A 15505-nucleotide genomic window follows, 5' to 3' on the forward strand; every position below is an offset into this window, starting at 1 on the left:
TTTTCCCACCGTATCACATGTCCACCAACATTTTTACGCTCATTCCACTTCTGTGGAACACCCATAATTTCGAAGAAACAGCAACTTTTTCGAGGAAATAAAGCACTGGGGGAATTCTTGATTGCCACAATTATAATAATGCATCTGATGTGTTTAGTACCATAGACTGTAGCATAACTAAAATATGCTATAAATTATTTTTCATTGACTTTTTCCCTTAAGAAAGCATATCAGAATGCAGACGAATGGTATTATTAAGAAAAACTTTGACTCCATTCTTATTCTAAAAGTAAATTATTCGAAATCTCTGCCCTTCAGATGAACACCTTCAATTGATCAAAAACACCAATGTGTCATGATGCCATGATTGAGAATCAGTGGATTATTATATTGAGTTAGTCATTCTTTAAAGTGAAATGTTTACACCTAGAAGATGCTGCTGATTATTATTACCGTTTACTTAGATGCTAGAAATAGTGTGTTGAAGTTGGAAGGGCTTTTTTCTAATACTTTCACTTCTTGCAAGTAAAATTCCACTGAAAGTGAAGATGTGGGAGAGGAGCATCCACTAAGACCACAGGCCTCTTAGACGATTAGTGTGTTGCCTCTTTGTAGGAACAAGGTTCTTTATGCTCCATGAATATTCATGGTTTCTGTATGTTACCTTGTAACTTGGCATTATTGATGAATGTTTTGTGAAAAGAAACCAATTTTGGATATTTGGCTTAAAAATCTTTCTTTCTTAAAAAAAATCTTTCTTTTTTTCTTTTTTGAGAGAGACAGAGTGTGAACAGGGGTAGGGAGGGGAGAGGGAGAGAGAGAATCCCAAGCAGACTCCACATTCAGTGTGGAGCCCAACATGGGGCTCGATCTCAGGACCCCAAGATCACCACCTGAGTCAGATGCTTAACCAACTAAGGCCAGGGGCCCCCAAAATCTTCTTTCTTTTTAAACCAAGTCCTCTTCCTTAAAGAGTAAACAAATCATGTTCAAGATTCCTGCATGAGCCCTACACTGGAGCAGGGCTTCATTCTTCTAGATACCACTCTTGGTGTCAGAAGACATCTTCCAAACCTTGGTGACCAAGCACCATTTGTGAGAGCTCCAGGTTGCTTCCTCCTGCATTTTCTTTACCTGTGTATCCTTTTCTCACATTCTCATATGTTCTTTTCTTTTGCAGTGTACTGTATATCTGTTAATTTCCCGGACTTTACACAGACCTGCCCTGGAAAGCAATTTCACAGACTAGTCAGCCAGTACATTAAAAAGTAAATAAGAAATATAGTATCTTAAAATAATTTTTTGACCCCAACTACTAGAATAACCACATGCTGTGTCTGTTTCTTTCCCCCTACTTAAATGGGTCTCCTTTTGTGGAAGCGTGAGGTGTGAAGACCGTCTTTCTTGAGCCACTTCTGAGTGTGTCTCCTCAACTCAGGCTCATGGTGGTGGAAAGTGCACGGGCTGTTCCAGCTGAGCAACCTTCAGTAAGTTTGGCAATCTCACTGAGCTTCAGTTTCCTGGTCAGTAAAGTGGAGCTGATAATAATACATACTTCATAGGGCTGCTGTGAAGCTCAAATAAGATGTAAACATGCTTTATAAAATGCAGATTAAGGGAAGCCTGGGTAGCTCAGTCTGTTAAGCATCCAACTCTTGACTCTTGGTGTCTCTCTCTCTCCCTCTTTCTCTCTCTATATATATATATGTACATATATATATCAGATCAATAAATAAATCTTTTTTAAATGCAGATTAAAAATGTATTAGCTTTTTTCACTTTTATTAAAACATATTCATGTCATTTTGTTCATCAATTCTCTGCTTTTTTTCTTAGTACTTCTCATTGGCCTAGAATCATGATTTTTCTTTATCCTCGGTATAACAAGATTTCTTCCACAAATGTTTACACATTTGTATAAATGTCTGGTCTGTTACCCAGATTAACAGGTTTTTATTTTTTGAAGACTTTAAAAAGTTGGAGGGCCAAAAAGGGTCCCTCAAGATCTTCTGAACATTGTCTCCTGTGCTGGTTTGCCAACTGCAGATGTGTGATTTCTTTCCTTTTCCAACCTCCTCAGTCTAGCTCCAGCTGTCCCTGTTTTGTTTTCTGGCTTCTTCTGTCACAGCTTGTTGAAGAATTTGACCAAGTGCATGCTATTCACCCCTTCCTTTCATCTCATATCCGACTTATTCCTCCACGAAATTAACGCTGTCCAATTGGTCTCTGTATCTCTGAAACTTTCAGATCCTAAGTCTATTACTATTCATGATTTAGAATTTTTCACCTTATATGTGTTGGTGTAAATTCCTTAATAAATGAAACAAGAGGACAGAAAAGTGGAGGAACAAGTGTAAACTCAGGTGGGTATCGAGTTAGAACCACAGAAGTTAGAGAATTATATAAGCCATCCCCAAGAGACTAACAGAGGAAGAGTCATTGAAACCAACTTCCCTGTTAGTATCATGCTCAGAAGTTGAACACCGCAGGCTGGACACCTCAAACTGACTGTCACTGACTGGGTCCTGAAAAATGAGAAAAAAGCAAAAAACCACCCAGAAACACAAGAAGCTAAGGAAAAACTGTAAGGAGCTTATTAAGGAAGGCCACAGGAGCCAAATACAAAGGAGATTTAGGACCAGCGACCACCAGACAGGAGAATACTACCTTCTCCAACCCTCCCTGCAAAACCTTTCCCCTGTGTACATTTGAGGCATTGTGAAATGTGTTTGTCACTTTTCTACAAAGGCACATATGCCAGCAAACTATGAGTGAATTGGAATTGCAGATGGCACTTCACCATCCCCAGCCTTCAAATACTAAATTTTCTCCAACCTCATCCATCCAACACCCTGGGGCTCTTGTCACAGGTACTTCAATGGAGGAACCTGGTAAACTTCACCCTGCCTGAAATTCACCACTGGTAGCTGTCAGTCTCTAGGCTGGAGTTTGGTCCCTTTTTCAAACAATTGAAAAGAACTTGAATTGAAAGGCAAAGGGAGGATGGGAAACATCCACAGTTTATGGGACAGGTGGGGGTTGAACAAAGATTTTTTTTAAAAAATCACTGATGTTCATTTCAGCTTGGTTTAGCAAGAAACCAAGCCTGCTGCCTATAATGAAAGTTCATGGGCACCTGGTTGGTTCTGCAGGGGCTGCAGCCTTTTTGCAGTGAAATTGTGTGGCCTCTTGTGCCGTTCACCTTCTGCTGTGGTGTTGCCAAGTGATTTCTCCAATTCTCTTTTCTCAGTGGGCTACAACACAGCTGATTAAATAGGCCATGACTCACATAAGCTCCCGTGTCTTTTTTATTGACTGCTTTATGGAAATGTATCACACTCTAAAGGGTCCCCATTGTTGTTGCTGTGCATAGCTGACTGAGGAGTCATGTTTAGCTTAAAAAGTTGGAGGGCTTCCAACTTAAAAAGTTGGAATCTCTCATTCCATCTGAGAGATGGAATCCTACTCTGTCGTTTTTTACTGCAGAGTTGGGTATGGGTGGAATACAAGGGTTTAAAGGCATCTGGATGAGGAGAGAAGGCTGTCTGAGAATTTCTTTTATCTTCATCTGCCATGAAAGTTGGGTGGCCATCACTTCTAGGTAACACTTCTCTACTGATCTTATCTTTATGGCCCCACATCCTTCAGCTAAGTGAATCTTTTCTTTATATGGGCTATTCTGGGAGATTTAGTTAAGTGCCATGGTAGAGAGAGATTATGACATGAATGTAATTCTGTTTTGTGCTGATACAATGTGATACATCCTTAGGTTTATCCAAGAAGGCCATTTATTCCCAATAAATCTAAATCATTTCTATTTTTTCACTAAGATGGTGATATCTTTTTTTCAGGTAATGGACAAAAAGCCTCAATTTTTTAAAAAAAAAGTATCCTTAAATATAAATGTTTTTGACTTAAAATAGCAACTCATGCAATTCTTTGTGGCTTCTTCCTATTTTTATTATCATCCTGCAAAGCATTTGCAAACTTTCTATTAGGCATGAAGTAGCTCTGCAGATCTGTTCACTTGCCAGGAGGTGCGGATTCAGGCATACAAGACTCCTCCTGCCTCATCACCCCAGGACCATGGCTAACATTGTGCATCCTCAAGATCACTGGTTCTTGATCAGTAGGACACTGAGCTGACACTGAAAGAAGAGAGCAGCTTGATTGCCACAATGGCTTCCCATCTTGGTTGTCTGGATTTATCTGATAGATCATGGAGTTAATGAAATTGAGCTCAGCGTCAACACTGAGCACAATCCTGTTGTTATACTCACCACACAGTGCCTTGTACACAGAAGACAGTCACTAGAAATCGAGATTGATTTGATTTGATTTCCTAATTTTTTTCCATAGCCATTTCAAACTTCGCCTATCATCCCATTTTGTCCACTGCCCTTAAGGGAAACCAGGCAAGAGAGTTCATCAGTACCAATTCCTTCTAATAAGAAAGCAACATAACACATCTTGCTAAAAACGCAGCACATTAAAATACCGCATTTCTAGCTCTGATACTCTTCAGAATCTGTTGGTGAATGACCAAGAGAGAAAATTCAGCAACTCATTCCCTGCCCAATTTTAGCAAGCTAAGTGTGACTCTTCGGGAGAGAAGGTGGCGACAGGGCTGACCCTAGTTTCCTAGAATTCATGACTTAGAGTTCAGATATCTCTGCAGCATTGTGCCTTTGTTTTCTTGGTGGTGGCATTCTTGGGTTTCGGTTGGTGGGGAGAGAAAAGCCTCATGCTGATAATGTACTGAAAGTAAATGAAATTAAATAAGCGAAGCAGTGCTCATCACTACTTCCTTCCCCCCTGGGTAATTCAATTCAAGCTCTCTCTCTGATGGCAACTCACAGGGACTGTCTCTGTCACCCCGCTGGGGCCTGGAGTCTTAACATCTAAATAAAAGTTTCACTCAAGCATTTTTTATGCTCCTGCCAGCAGGATCAGTGAGCTGGTGTGGGCACATTAATGTAATATTCATACTCACAGACTCTCCCTGCACACGAGGCAATGTCTTCCCATTTTCATAATTATAGATGTTCCATAAAATGGCATTTAGATTTGCATTAAAAAAGGAGGTTTGAATTCTAATAGAACGTTTAACATGTCTTTTATGATTCAGACTCTCGGCATCTTTAACGAGAAGCTGTGTCTCTAAGTTTAACAAGACCTTAAAAAAGGAAAAAGAAAAGAAAAAAACTGGAAGAAGGGATGGGTCCTCCAAGCTTAGGAGATCCTGTTTTTCTCATCCCCTGTCTTTCATTTAATTTTTAGGCCTCTAGGAGCAATTTCTTGACAGTGCCGCAGAGAGGATGGGGTCTCCTGCAAAGGGTCTTCCTTCTGAGCCATGCCGGGTCCTCCACCCAGCCACTCCACCCTCAGTGGCTCAATTTCTGTTTTCTTGGAGAACATTTTCAGAGAGGTATTAGAATTTTCAGAGGGTGGGAGAAATGAAAGGATCCTAGACAAATGAACTTCCCTTTGCTGCTGTTCATCTCATGTGTGCACCCTGAGACCCATCTGGGAGGATTTATAGCAGCCACAGAGTTTGCTAACTGTAGAGCACACAAATGAAAATAGTCCATGAACAAGGAAGTTGGCAATAAGGACAAAGAGAAAGAATCAGGCACTTTGACACATGAAAAAAGAAAAACTTTGGATCTCTATGTTTAAAACTAAGTTTGAAACTGCTTAGAAGCAAAAGGTAAAATCTTAGTTGCATTTTAAATTGTCTAAAAATGTTATTTTTAAACAAGAAATATTTAAACAAGAAGTAAGTGCCAGCTCATAGCCATCCCTGAATAAGTGTTAGTTGTAGATTTCAAAAAAAAAAAAATCGTGCAGTTGAAAAAACAATTATTTCACCCACAAGTCTCAAGATATTGTATAGGTGACCCAGTTGATTCATATGGGGTTGTGCCTTATTTTGGCTTGTATTTTGTTTTGATTTCTAAATCAATTAAAGGAAACCAAAAGAGCTTTGGTTTTGGAGACTAAAAAGAACAGAGAAGGATTCTGCCAGGCCACTCCCTTTATTTCTCCTAATTAAGAAATACGGACTTGGGGGCATCTGGCTGGCTCTGTCGGAAGAGCACGCAACTCTTGATCTCGGGGTCACGAGTTTGAGCTCCATGTTGGGTATAGAGATTACTAAAAAAAAAATAAACTTTAAAAAAAGAAATATGGACTTGTATTTTTTTAAAGAGTTTTTTATTGTTGCTGTTCTTGTTTCATTTTATTTTTTGAGGAGTCAATTCCTTCTCTTTTGTCCTTTTCCCCTCACTTCTGTAAAATAAGTATAAACCCCAGTAGTGAAAGATGGATCAGGATCTTGACTTCTCAATAAATTTGTACCTAACGAGGCTAATTGAAAGTCAAGGATGTGAGCAGCATATGTTTATTTTTTTAAGGTTTTATTTATTTGTTTGAGAGACAGAATGAGAGAGAGAGTATAGGAACAGGGGCAGAGGGAGAGGGAGAAGCAGACTCCCCTGCTGAGCAGGGAGCCCAACACAGGGCTCCATCCCAGGACCCTGAGATCATGACCTGAGCCAAAGGCAGACGCTTAACGACTGAGCTACCCAGGCGCCCCAGCAGCATGTGTTTAAAGGCCGATGTCAGTTCCAGAGTCTTCTCTTGGTAAAGGCTTCAGTCCTTCTTAGACTCTTTTCCATACTTGGACAAAACCAGGATGTGGCACCTACTGCCAGTTCAGCCTGCATAGCCCTTCTTTGTGCAAACTTAATAAAATTTATGTTCACGAGGTGGCTTTCTGTTTTGTTGTTGTTTCTTTTTTTTTTTTTTAAGAGTGAGTGTGTGTTTATTGCTCTCACGGAGGTGGCTGCATTTATGGTGAATTCTATCACTCATTAAGCTTCTTTCTGCTGGTAGCTATTCATTTGACTTTTGATTATCTCGATGTGGATTATCCAATTAGGAGCTTATAATCCACAGCAAATTCTTAATTCTCTAGAGTCCTTTTCTTGCCAATCCATACATATTTCAGGCTACTTCCCCTTGCACAAACTAATGTAGGTTTTGATCATTATAAGTGATTTTAGCATTAGATATAATTAGGAAGAAAGAAAATTTACCTTTTCCCCCCAATCATATAAAAATTGTTTTATTTTGTGCTGTGTTTTAAGCAGCTGCCCTTCTACACCCCCTTCATTAATGTGGAATATCTAAAGGAGCCTAAATAAATGAAAATTCTGTCAGGTTTCAACAAAGCATTCTGCTGTTTTTCCTTTTAGGATTGGAAGACATCATAAGAGGAGCTCAAGAACTTGACAACATCATCAAGCAAGGATACTTGGAGAAGAAAAGCAAAGGTACTGACCAGACCCACAGGTCTCAGAACATTCCGGGAAGGGAAGGGAAATGAGGAAGAAGAGGCCTAACATAGCAGGTGCTTTTTCTATGCCCAGTTCTGTGCTCAGGAGGGGGAAGGCCAAAAGGAAGATGGGAGAGGAAAGGAAGTCTGGTGTTTGTGCGTAGGCTGAAGAGAGAGGCCCCAAAATCTTCAGCCGATTGTGAGCTTCATCAGGATAGGAACCCATTCTGCTTTGTTCACCTGGTACACAACAGGTGCTTAATAAAAATACTTGTTGAATGAATGAGTGATGATATTCTTGTTCTCATCTCTCAGGATGCTCCTGTAGAGTAAAGCTATGTTGCCAAAGTATAATTTTACATCCTGTGTGAAGCAACCCAGTTTCACATTTCAGAGGAGCCCGACTCTCCACCTCTCACTCACTGGATTAAAATAGATATTGGTACCCTAACTAAGCCCCGGGTCCCAGGTTTAACACTCAAACGGCAAATTGCCTTAGTACAATGAAAGCCTTTCTCATGCCCGTGGCCTGGAGCATCAGCTAGGTTTGCTAAAAGGCACCACATGAAAGTATCACAGAGAATTTGAAAAGTACTGGATGAGATTAGAACCCGAGAGCTATACAGGAAGGTAGATAGTGGGACAGCCGTGAGGGGCCAGAACAGGCAAACCCTGTTTAGAATTTGGACCTTTAACTGAGCGAGCCCTCTGGACTCTGAGTCAATATGGGAATGCCTGCAGGAGTGAAAGGGAGGGTTTTACAGTCCATTAATCTAGGAAATAAAACAATAATACACTGGACTGTGTGTTGGACTTTACAGACTCGTCAGTGGTTGTAGTTACCTGAATTTATGTCCCTTACCGCTGTTCCCTTTAGATCATAGTTTCTTTGGATCAGAGTGGCAGAAGCGATGGTGTGTTGTCAGCAGAGGCCTCTTCTACTACTATGCTAATGAGAAAAGTAAGTGTTCTTCATTTGCACAGCAGCATCTCCCTCCTGGATGCAAGCACTTCGTAAATTCTCAAGCACTTAGATCTCAAGATAGCAGTCTTTAACTAACACCCATAAAGGGACATGCTTGGGAAAGAAAGAGACTTGGGTAAGTAATACCTTGCCCATCCCCAAAAACTCAGATGCCAATTTAGAAATTATTTCCCCTTTAAACACTAGGATCGTGTGGTCAGCATATCAAAAGGTTATCTTTGGGGTGCCTAGGTGGCTCAGTCGGTTAAGCGTCCAACTCTTGGCTTCGGCTCAGGTCATGATCTCGGGGGTCATGTCTCATGGGTCATGTGATCAAGCCCCAGGTGGGGTTCTGCACTCGGCGGGGAGTCTGCTTGAAGGTTCTCTCCCTCTGCCCCTCCCCTCATTCACGTGGACACACATGCTCACTCTCTCTCTCTCTCAAATAAACTCTTCAGATCATATAAATCTCTCAAATAAATAAATCTTTAAAAAATAAAATAAAATGTTAAAAAGTTATCTTTTTTTTTTTTTAACATAAGGGTGTCTATATCTTTTTTTTTTTTAAATCTGATTTATTTATTTGACAGAGAGAGACACAGTGAGAGAGGGAACACAAGCAGGGGGAGTGGGAGAGGGAGAAGCAGACTCCCCGCCGAGCAGGGAGCCCGATGCGGGGCTCGATCCCAGGACCCTGGGATCATGACCCGAGCCGAAGGCAGACGCTTAACGACTGAGCCACCCAGGCGCCCCAAAAAGTTATCTTTTATTATGACTAATAACATAACACTATCAAGGTTGAACACTTTGGCATTTTTTTAAGAACCTCAAACTTTTTAAGATTTTATTTATTTATTTAATTGACAGAGAGAGAGAGACAGCAAGAGAGGGAACACAAGCAGGGGGAGTGGGAGAGGAAGAAGCAGGCTTCCCGCCAAGCAGGGAGCCCGATGCGGGGCTCGATCCCAGGACCCTGGGACCATGACCTGAGCCGAAGGCAGTCGCTTAACCAACTGAGCCACCCAGGCACCCCAAGAACCTCAAACTCTTTATAGATGTTAATAATATAGTTAAAATATTGAAAAAAAAAATCTGAGAAGGATTTGAACAGCTTACCAACAGCCCAGAAATAGAACCCTTGGGTCCAAACTCTCTAAGAATATGCTCTCAACTTTATCTTACTGCATACTGGGAAGTAGTCCAGTGGACATCCCTAGAGTCATGGAGTGTTGAGACCAAAATGGTTGCTGTGCCCAAGAGACACCCTCCAGCCAGATGGCAGCAGCAGTGAAGTGTTGACTCAGGCCAGAGGCAGCTTCTTAATGAGCCACCACTGAGTCAATCAAGCATAACACTCATATGCGATCCCTAGAAGATCTCCCATCCATGCTTAACAGTGTCGCTAAGTTCATGAGAAGGAACAAGATATAAGCACAAGTTGGAGGCAGCTACAACTAAATACAAGTTAAAAATTATTATTGTAAGTGAACACAAAATTTCAAAGAGGGGATACCCTCCTGCAGACTCTAACTAGCCCCAGGAATAATTCTATGAAGCAAGAGAGAAATTAAAAAAGCAACACATCAGTTCTTGTGGGGGCTTTCCTTAGGCTCTGCCACCTTGGCACAGAGGCCAGTTATTCCAAGTAAACCCTTCGTTTTCCCTCCAGTCATTCCCTGTTTCTCCCCTCTTCCGTCCTTCCCAGGATTATGCATCTCCCAATGCCTAGATATCCAGTACCAGGGAATAATCAGATATCTACCCAATTGCCTTTGGACTTCCCATGCCTTTGGTATTAAGATAACAGAAAGAACTACAGCTTTGCTAAGTGACTTGGCATCCTTAAGATTTGCCCTTGGGCTTCAAGGCAGTTGGCTCACCCTGCCTTTCTGCCTACCACAGGTATCACTGACTTCATCTTGGGTTCACCCTCTTACATTCCTCAGAGACTTTCCCATGTAGGGGTGAAGTGTGAAGCACTACTTGGCAATCATAGCCGCATAGCTCAAAACCATCCCCAGCTTCCGTCCAACCCCCAAACCACTCTCCAGCCCAGCAACCATAATTTCTTCCCTGAATTCTGGGTGTACAAGCCAGCCAGGTACTATTTTCTTATTTTAAAACTTCAAACTCATATAACATTTACATCATTGTAAAAATGTTCATTTCCCTTGCATTTAAATAAGTGTTTGGCATATCTGAACATAAAGCCAGGTATCATGTTCAATCATTCAGAATCCTCTATACTCAAGGTGAGAGAGTGGGAGAGGGAGAGAAGTGGAGACTTTTATGGACCATTTTGCCGTCAGGGTGAAATAAAACCTGGTGGCCAAAGAAACAACAAAACATTTTAGTGGCCAGTTAGAACAAGGAGAGATACTTTAACAAAAAAGATTCTGGTGTCAAAAAGCACTGTTGCATGGCTCCCTTCTTGCCAGTTACTTCTTATTGTGCCCAAGACATTTTTCTTAGCAAGTATTGAGTGTTTGTATATTTCTTTTAGCTTAACCAGGTAAGGATAGAGTCCTTCTCTTTTCTTTTCCTAATACTGTCATCCCACTGCCAACTTATCATCATCGTCCTCAAAAGGCATGTATTAAACAATCCATTGCACATGATACAGGACACAAATCATCACCCAGACACTGTGGTTCCACTCCTCTGTATGTTCTGCCTGAACCACACCAGGAGGACACAAAATCATTGGAAACAAGACCCTCTTTTCCCATTCCTAATAGTTTATTTAAAAAAAAAAAAAAAGGAGCAACAGACAGAGTAGTCTCCCCTTTCCTTCCCTTAATCCTGTTCCTCCTTCTTCATCGCCCAGTGATAATTAACAGTACTCTACTACTTCCCAATTTGACCTCTTGGAAGGGGGATAAATAAAATACTGAGATTTAATTATTCTCCCTCTAGCACCAATTCCAACCTGACCAGCAGGAGGGGGAGAGCAGTCTAGCCCAAATGCTACATAGGGCAGAGGAAGAGATCCCGGGAACTCATCACGCCCCCCGCACTGCTGTCCCTCCCCTCAAATGTGAGCTCTGCCGGCCCTGATGATAATATGCTGCAGTTCTCTAATAGCCTTCAAGAGCCTCACATTTACAGCCACACTCTCCCTGCTGTAATAATTCTTTCCTTCTGTTATTATAGATCTCTTAACATTCTAATAAATTCTCTGTCTCTGTTGTACTCTTTTGGCAAAATAACCTTTCATGTTGCATTTCCCTAGCTTGGCAGTGATCTTTGCCTCGCTGTCACAGTAGCCTCTTCTTAAGCTTCCTTAATAACCTTTCCTTGACTGTTGTGTTTCCTCGGGGAGGTAACAGCTGTTTCCATGCTTTTATTTTACATTCCAGAGAAGATGCCTTCCCTTGGCGGTTGCATCTCTCTAGGGATACAGGGAGCTTTCCTGTCTTGCAGGCAAGCAGCCCAAAGGGACCTTTCTCATTAAGGGCTACAGTGTACGGATGGCCCCCTACCTTCGAAAAGATTCCAAGAAAGAATCCTGCTTTGAACTGACCTCCCAGGATAGGCGCAGCTATGAGGTAGGATGAGCTGAGGAGATGATGATCTTCATTTGTGTTGGAGTTTCGTTCCATGCGGCATGTGAGCTGGGGGTGCTCTGCTGGGTTCCATCCTTTCTCTGTTACCTGCTCACTCCTTACCAGGACCTTCTTTCTTGACATGTCTTCACCTTTGCTATGTGATGCCGTCCTCCCTCCTCTCTCTTGTCACTCTCATCCCAGATACCGCCTTTGGTTGGCTTCCACCCCTCACCCCCCACCATCCCAGTCTCACTCCATAGGAGAGAGTCCTGTCTGTTGGAGCACACAATCCAATTCCTTATTCAACATCTCTGATTTCACACCTTCAATTCCCATTCTCTTTATTTTTCTTAACTATCTTTACTTCCTTCCATGAAACCCAGGAAAAGAAAAACCTGACTGTAGAATGAAAAGTTATTTTCCCATATTCATCTTGCTATCCAAAGTAATTTTCCTGTGTGTAGAAGCATTGTATATCTCTGGAAGGACTCCCAAGACATTGGTGACAATGATTAGTGAGTAGTAACAGTGATAACTGGAGGGACTAGAGTACCTGGGTTGGGGTGGGAAAGGCTTATTCTTCACTGTGTTCATTTTTATATATTTTGACACAATATAGTAGGTAATATAATAGGTAAGGCATTTATTAACTAAAGCAATTTTTAAAAATTCTGACTATGGGAATGTCATGATTTTCTCTGAAAATACATTTTTACGTGTGTGTGTGTATAAATATATATATACAAACCAGTATTATTTCCTGCTTGTTGGTCATTTTTATCTTGTCACAGTTTTACTAAAACAATTTGGAAAATTTTTAGCTAACTTATGAAAAAGAGAAAAGACATGCTAAGGTTAATATTAACCACTTGAATAACCCTTTGACTCTTCAAATGCTTCACAGTACTCATCCTTTTGTGTTTCTTCAGTATCTTAAACCTCATTTTGATAAAACGACCAGGTCTTCAATATGGAATTTCAAAAAAAGTTTTTTTTTATTTAAACTAAACTTTTCTAGAGAGTCCTTCATAGATATATATATAACAGATGTATGCACTGGGCATGTATCTAAGTTATTTTTATTATTCAGTATTGATGGTGCCTCCTCCAGATAAAAATTTATATGACAAGTCTAAATCAATTTCCTTAGACATTTCTTATGGAAATGAGTTTTTAAGAAATCAAGAATGACAATGTCTATTAATAAGTATTAAGCAGGAATCTAGGTTTCTTATATGGCACATATCTTTATCTTACCCTAATGGCCAGATAATAAAAATGTTTTTCAGGAACAGTCATTTCAAGTTGATTCATTTAAAATAAAAAATTGCTAAGGCTTGATGCTTGACTGGCTTGTTTTGTGAATCAGAATGTAGAGTTTGTTTACTTCTTTTCTTTGGCCCATTGAATCCAAATCGTTATCATGGTCCGTGGATTCTTCCTCTACAATAGCCTTTGGATCTTCCCCTTCTTACTTATTCCCACAGCCATCACAATAGTTGTCCCAACCACTTCCCCCAGAGGACCAGTGAAATAGCCTTCTAGCTGGCCTCCTGTCTCCAATTTCTCCCTTTTCTTATCCCTCCTCCCCAGATTCTTGAAAGAATCTCCCGCATCTTTTGCTAGAATTTACAGTGGTTTCCTCTTGCCTACATTTTAAGTCTGAACTCCTAGTACTCAGAGCCCCTTCACCAACTCCTCCCAGACCGGCAACATTCCCGCATCACCTGTTACTGTTCTCCGGTCCAGTCGATCTGCCTACCTTCCCCCATACACAGTGGTCTCATTCCTAATCTCCTGCACATGGTTCCCTCCACCAGGCAGTTTCCACCAACTCTTTTAAAATCCAACCAAAACAGTATTACTTACACCAGCTTCCCTGGCTTTATTCCAGGCAACAGTAAGGACTCCTATGCTCTCTCAGCATCCAACTGTTCTCAGATGCACCTACTTTGTGGGTTCCCATCTCAAGTGTGTATCTTGTCTTCATAACTGATACCCTGTTCTTTAAAGTCAGGAGTTTGGGTTTGCTTTTTTTTTTTTTTTTTTGTAAACTTTTCTCAAAAAAATGCCTGATGAATGCATGGATACTTGAATGAATGCATGTGAATGTGAAGGTCTGGACTCAAATAGTAGTCAACATTGGGTATACAAATGAAAGAAAATATCACTTTGAGTAAGATTTCGATCTTTTTTCTAAATATTAAGCAGATAGAGCACCCTCAGCTTTCAACCTGACTCTACAACTTGACTCACAGGCTCTTCTGTTTGAACCTCCCTGTAGGATTCATGGAAATTTTATGAATTCATGAAGGTAATAAATTAATTCACTAATTTTCTCTAGTTTACAGCTGCTAATCCAGCTGAAGCCAGAGACTGGGTGGATCAAATCAGTTTCTTGTTAAAGGGTAAGTATCCTTATTACAGAAACAACATTTAAGTGGATTTGCAGTTGAAGTTATATTGCGTAAATATAATCCACAGTCTTCAATCTGTATTTTCTTTTCTGTTCGTTCTCCCTTCTACCATCCCTTATATTATAACAACAAATAGTACCATGTATGAATCATAACGTAAAGAAACCATCAACCTGGAGATGACCTCTGTAGTATTCGTAATCGCTAGAAAAGGAGCTTCTGAAAACCAGCTCAGCTCAACTCGGTATCTCCCAACCCCTTATGTTCTGGAAAAGAAATTCATGATATCAAATGTAAAGTCACCTAGATGCAATTTAGGCCCCAAATCTTCTTGTTTGAAACTTAGCAGGAAGTAGAAATATATACTTATCAAGGTGGCCTTCATCAACTTGAACATTAAAAGCAAATTGTTCTTACCCAAACCACAATAAAATGTCCCTTGCTTTGGGATGGGAAGAGTCCTGCCTGAAGATGTTAAATGACCGCTCTTAGAGTACCCTCTGCTGGCCAGCCTGCAGGCACAGCAGTGAGAGTGGCCCAGGAAGGTTTATCTGGGAGTGGCTTGACAGGTAGAAACAGCCAACCTGAGTCCGTCACTTGGCATCAGATAACCCAGGATAGACCCTCGTGGCAGGACCCTGCCGCTGCAGAAAGGCAGAAACGCCAACGTTGTACATGGCCCAAGACCTAGGGAGAAGCACACCAGCCTAAAAACACCAAGCCTTTTCATCTCCGTTTTTTTTTTATTCTGCCATAAGATTTTATTGTGGATAAAAAGAAGGAAGCACCAGAGCTTTAATTACAAGAATTGCCTATTTTACTCAGTTTATGCCTTTGCTATCACAAAAACAAACTATTGCATCTACTAAGAGCGTCACGTATAATAGACTGGAACTAGGCAAACATGAACATTGATGGCAAGACTACAGGGTACACTCTCATCTAGGTGCCTTGGATTTATGCGTGTAATATACCCCTAAGTGTGTAAACCTCAATAAAACTCAAAGCAGCTTTATTGAGCTGTACCCTGTGGTACGTTCAGAATCCCACATTGAAGAAATTATTCATTCCATTTTATTTTAAAACAAACAAAATAATAACATATGGTTTAAGCCACAAATGTGTCTTTGATCCCTTCCTCATATGAGGTGGCACCAGAATTCCGATGAAAATTGTTACAAAATCTTTATTAAATGCCTAATCAAGCCAAACAGTTTTATTGTGTTTTGAAATGAAC

At 40.7% G+C, this 15505-nt stretch overlaps 1 protein-coding gene across 1 annotated transcript in view; it reads left to right on the forward strand.

Annotated features, from left to right (window-relative positions):
• The window catches only part of SKAP1 (src kinase associated phosphoprotein 1), a 273892-nt gene that overhangs the window by 216866 nt on the left and 41521 nt on the right, over positions 1 to 15505 (forward strand). The window contains exons 5-8 of the mRNA XM_025859313.2: positions 7260 to 7337; positions 8217 to 8300; positions 11727 to 11851; positions 14196 to 14259. Coding sequence (XP_025715098.1) covers positions 7260 to 7337; positions 8217 to 8300; positions 11727 to 11851; positions 14196 to 14259 — 351 coding nt within the window. The remainder of the gene's footprint in view (positions 1 to 7259; positions 7338 to 8216; positions 8301 to 11726; positions 11852 to 14195; positions 14260 to 15505) is intronic.

Source organism: Callorhinus ursinus, unplaced genomic scaffold, assembly GCF_003265705.2.
Source record: "Callorhinus ursinus isolate GAN/ISIS: 27379988/994484 unplaced genomic scaffold, GSC_fseal_2.0 scaffold52, whole genome shotgun sequence".
NCBI classification, from domain to species: domain Eukaryota; kingdom Metazoa; phylum Chordata; class Mammalia; order Carnivora; family Otariidae; genus Callorhinus; species Callorhinus ursinus.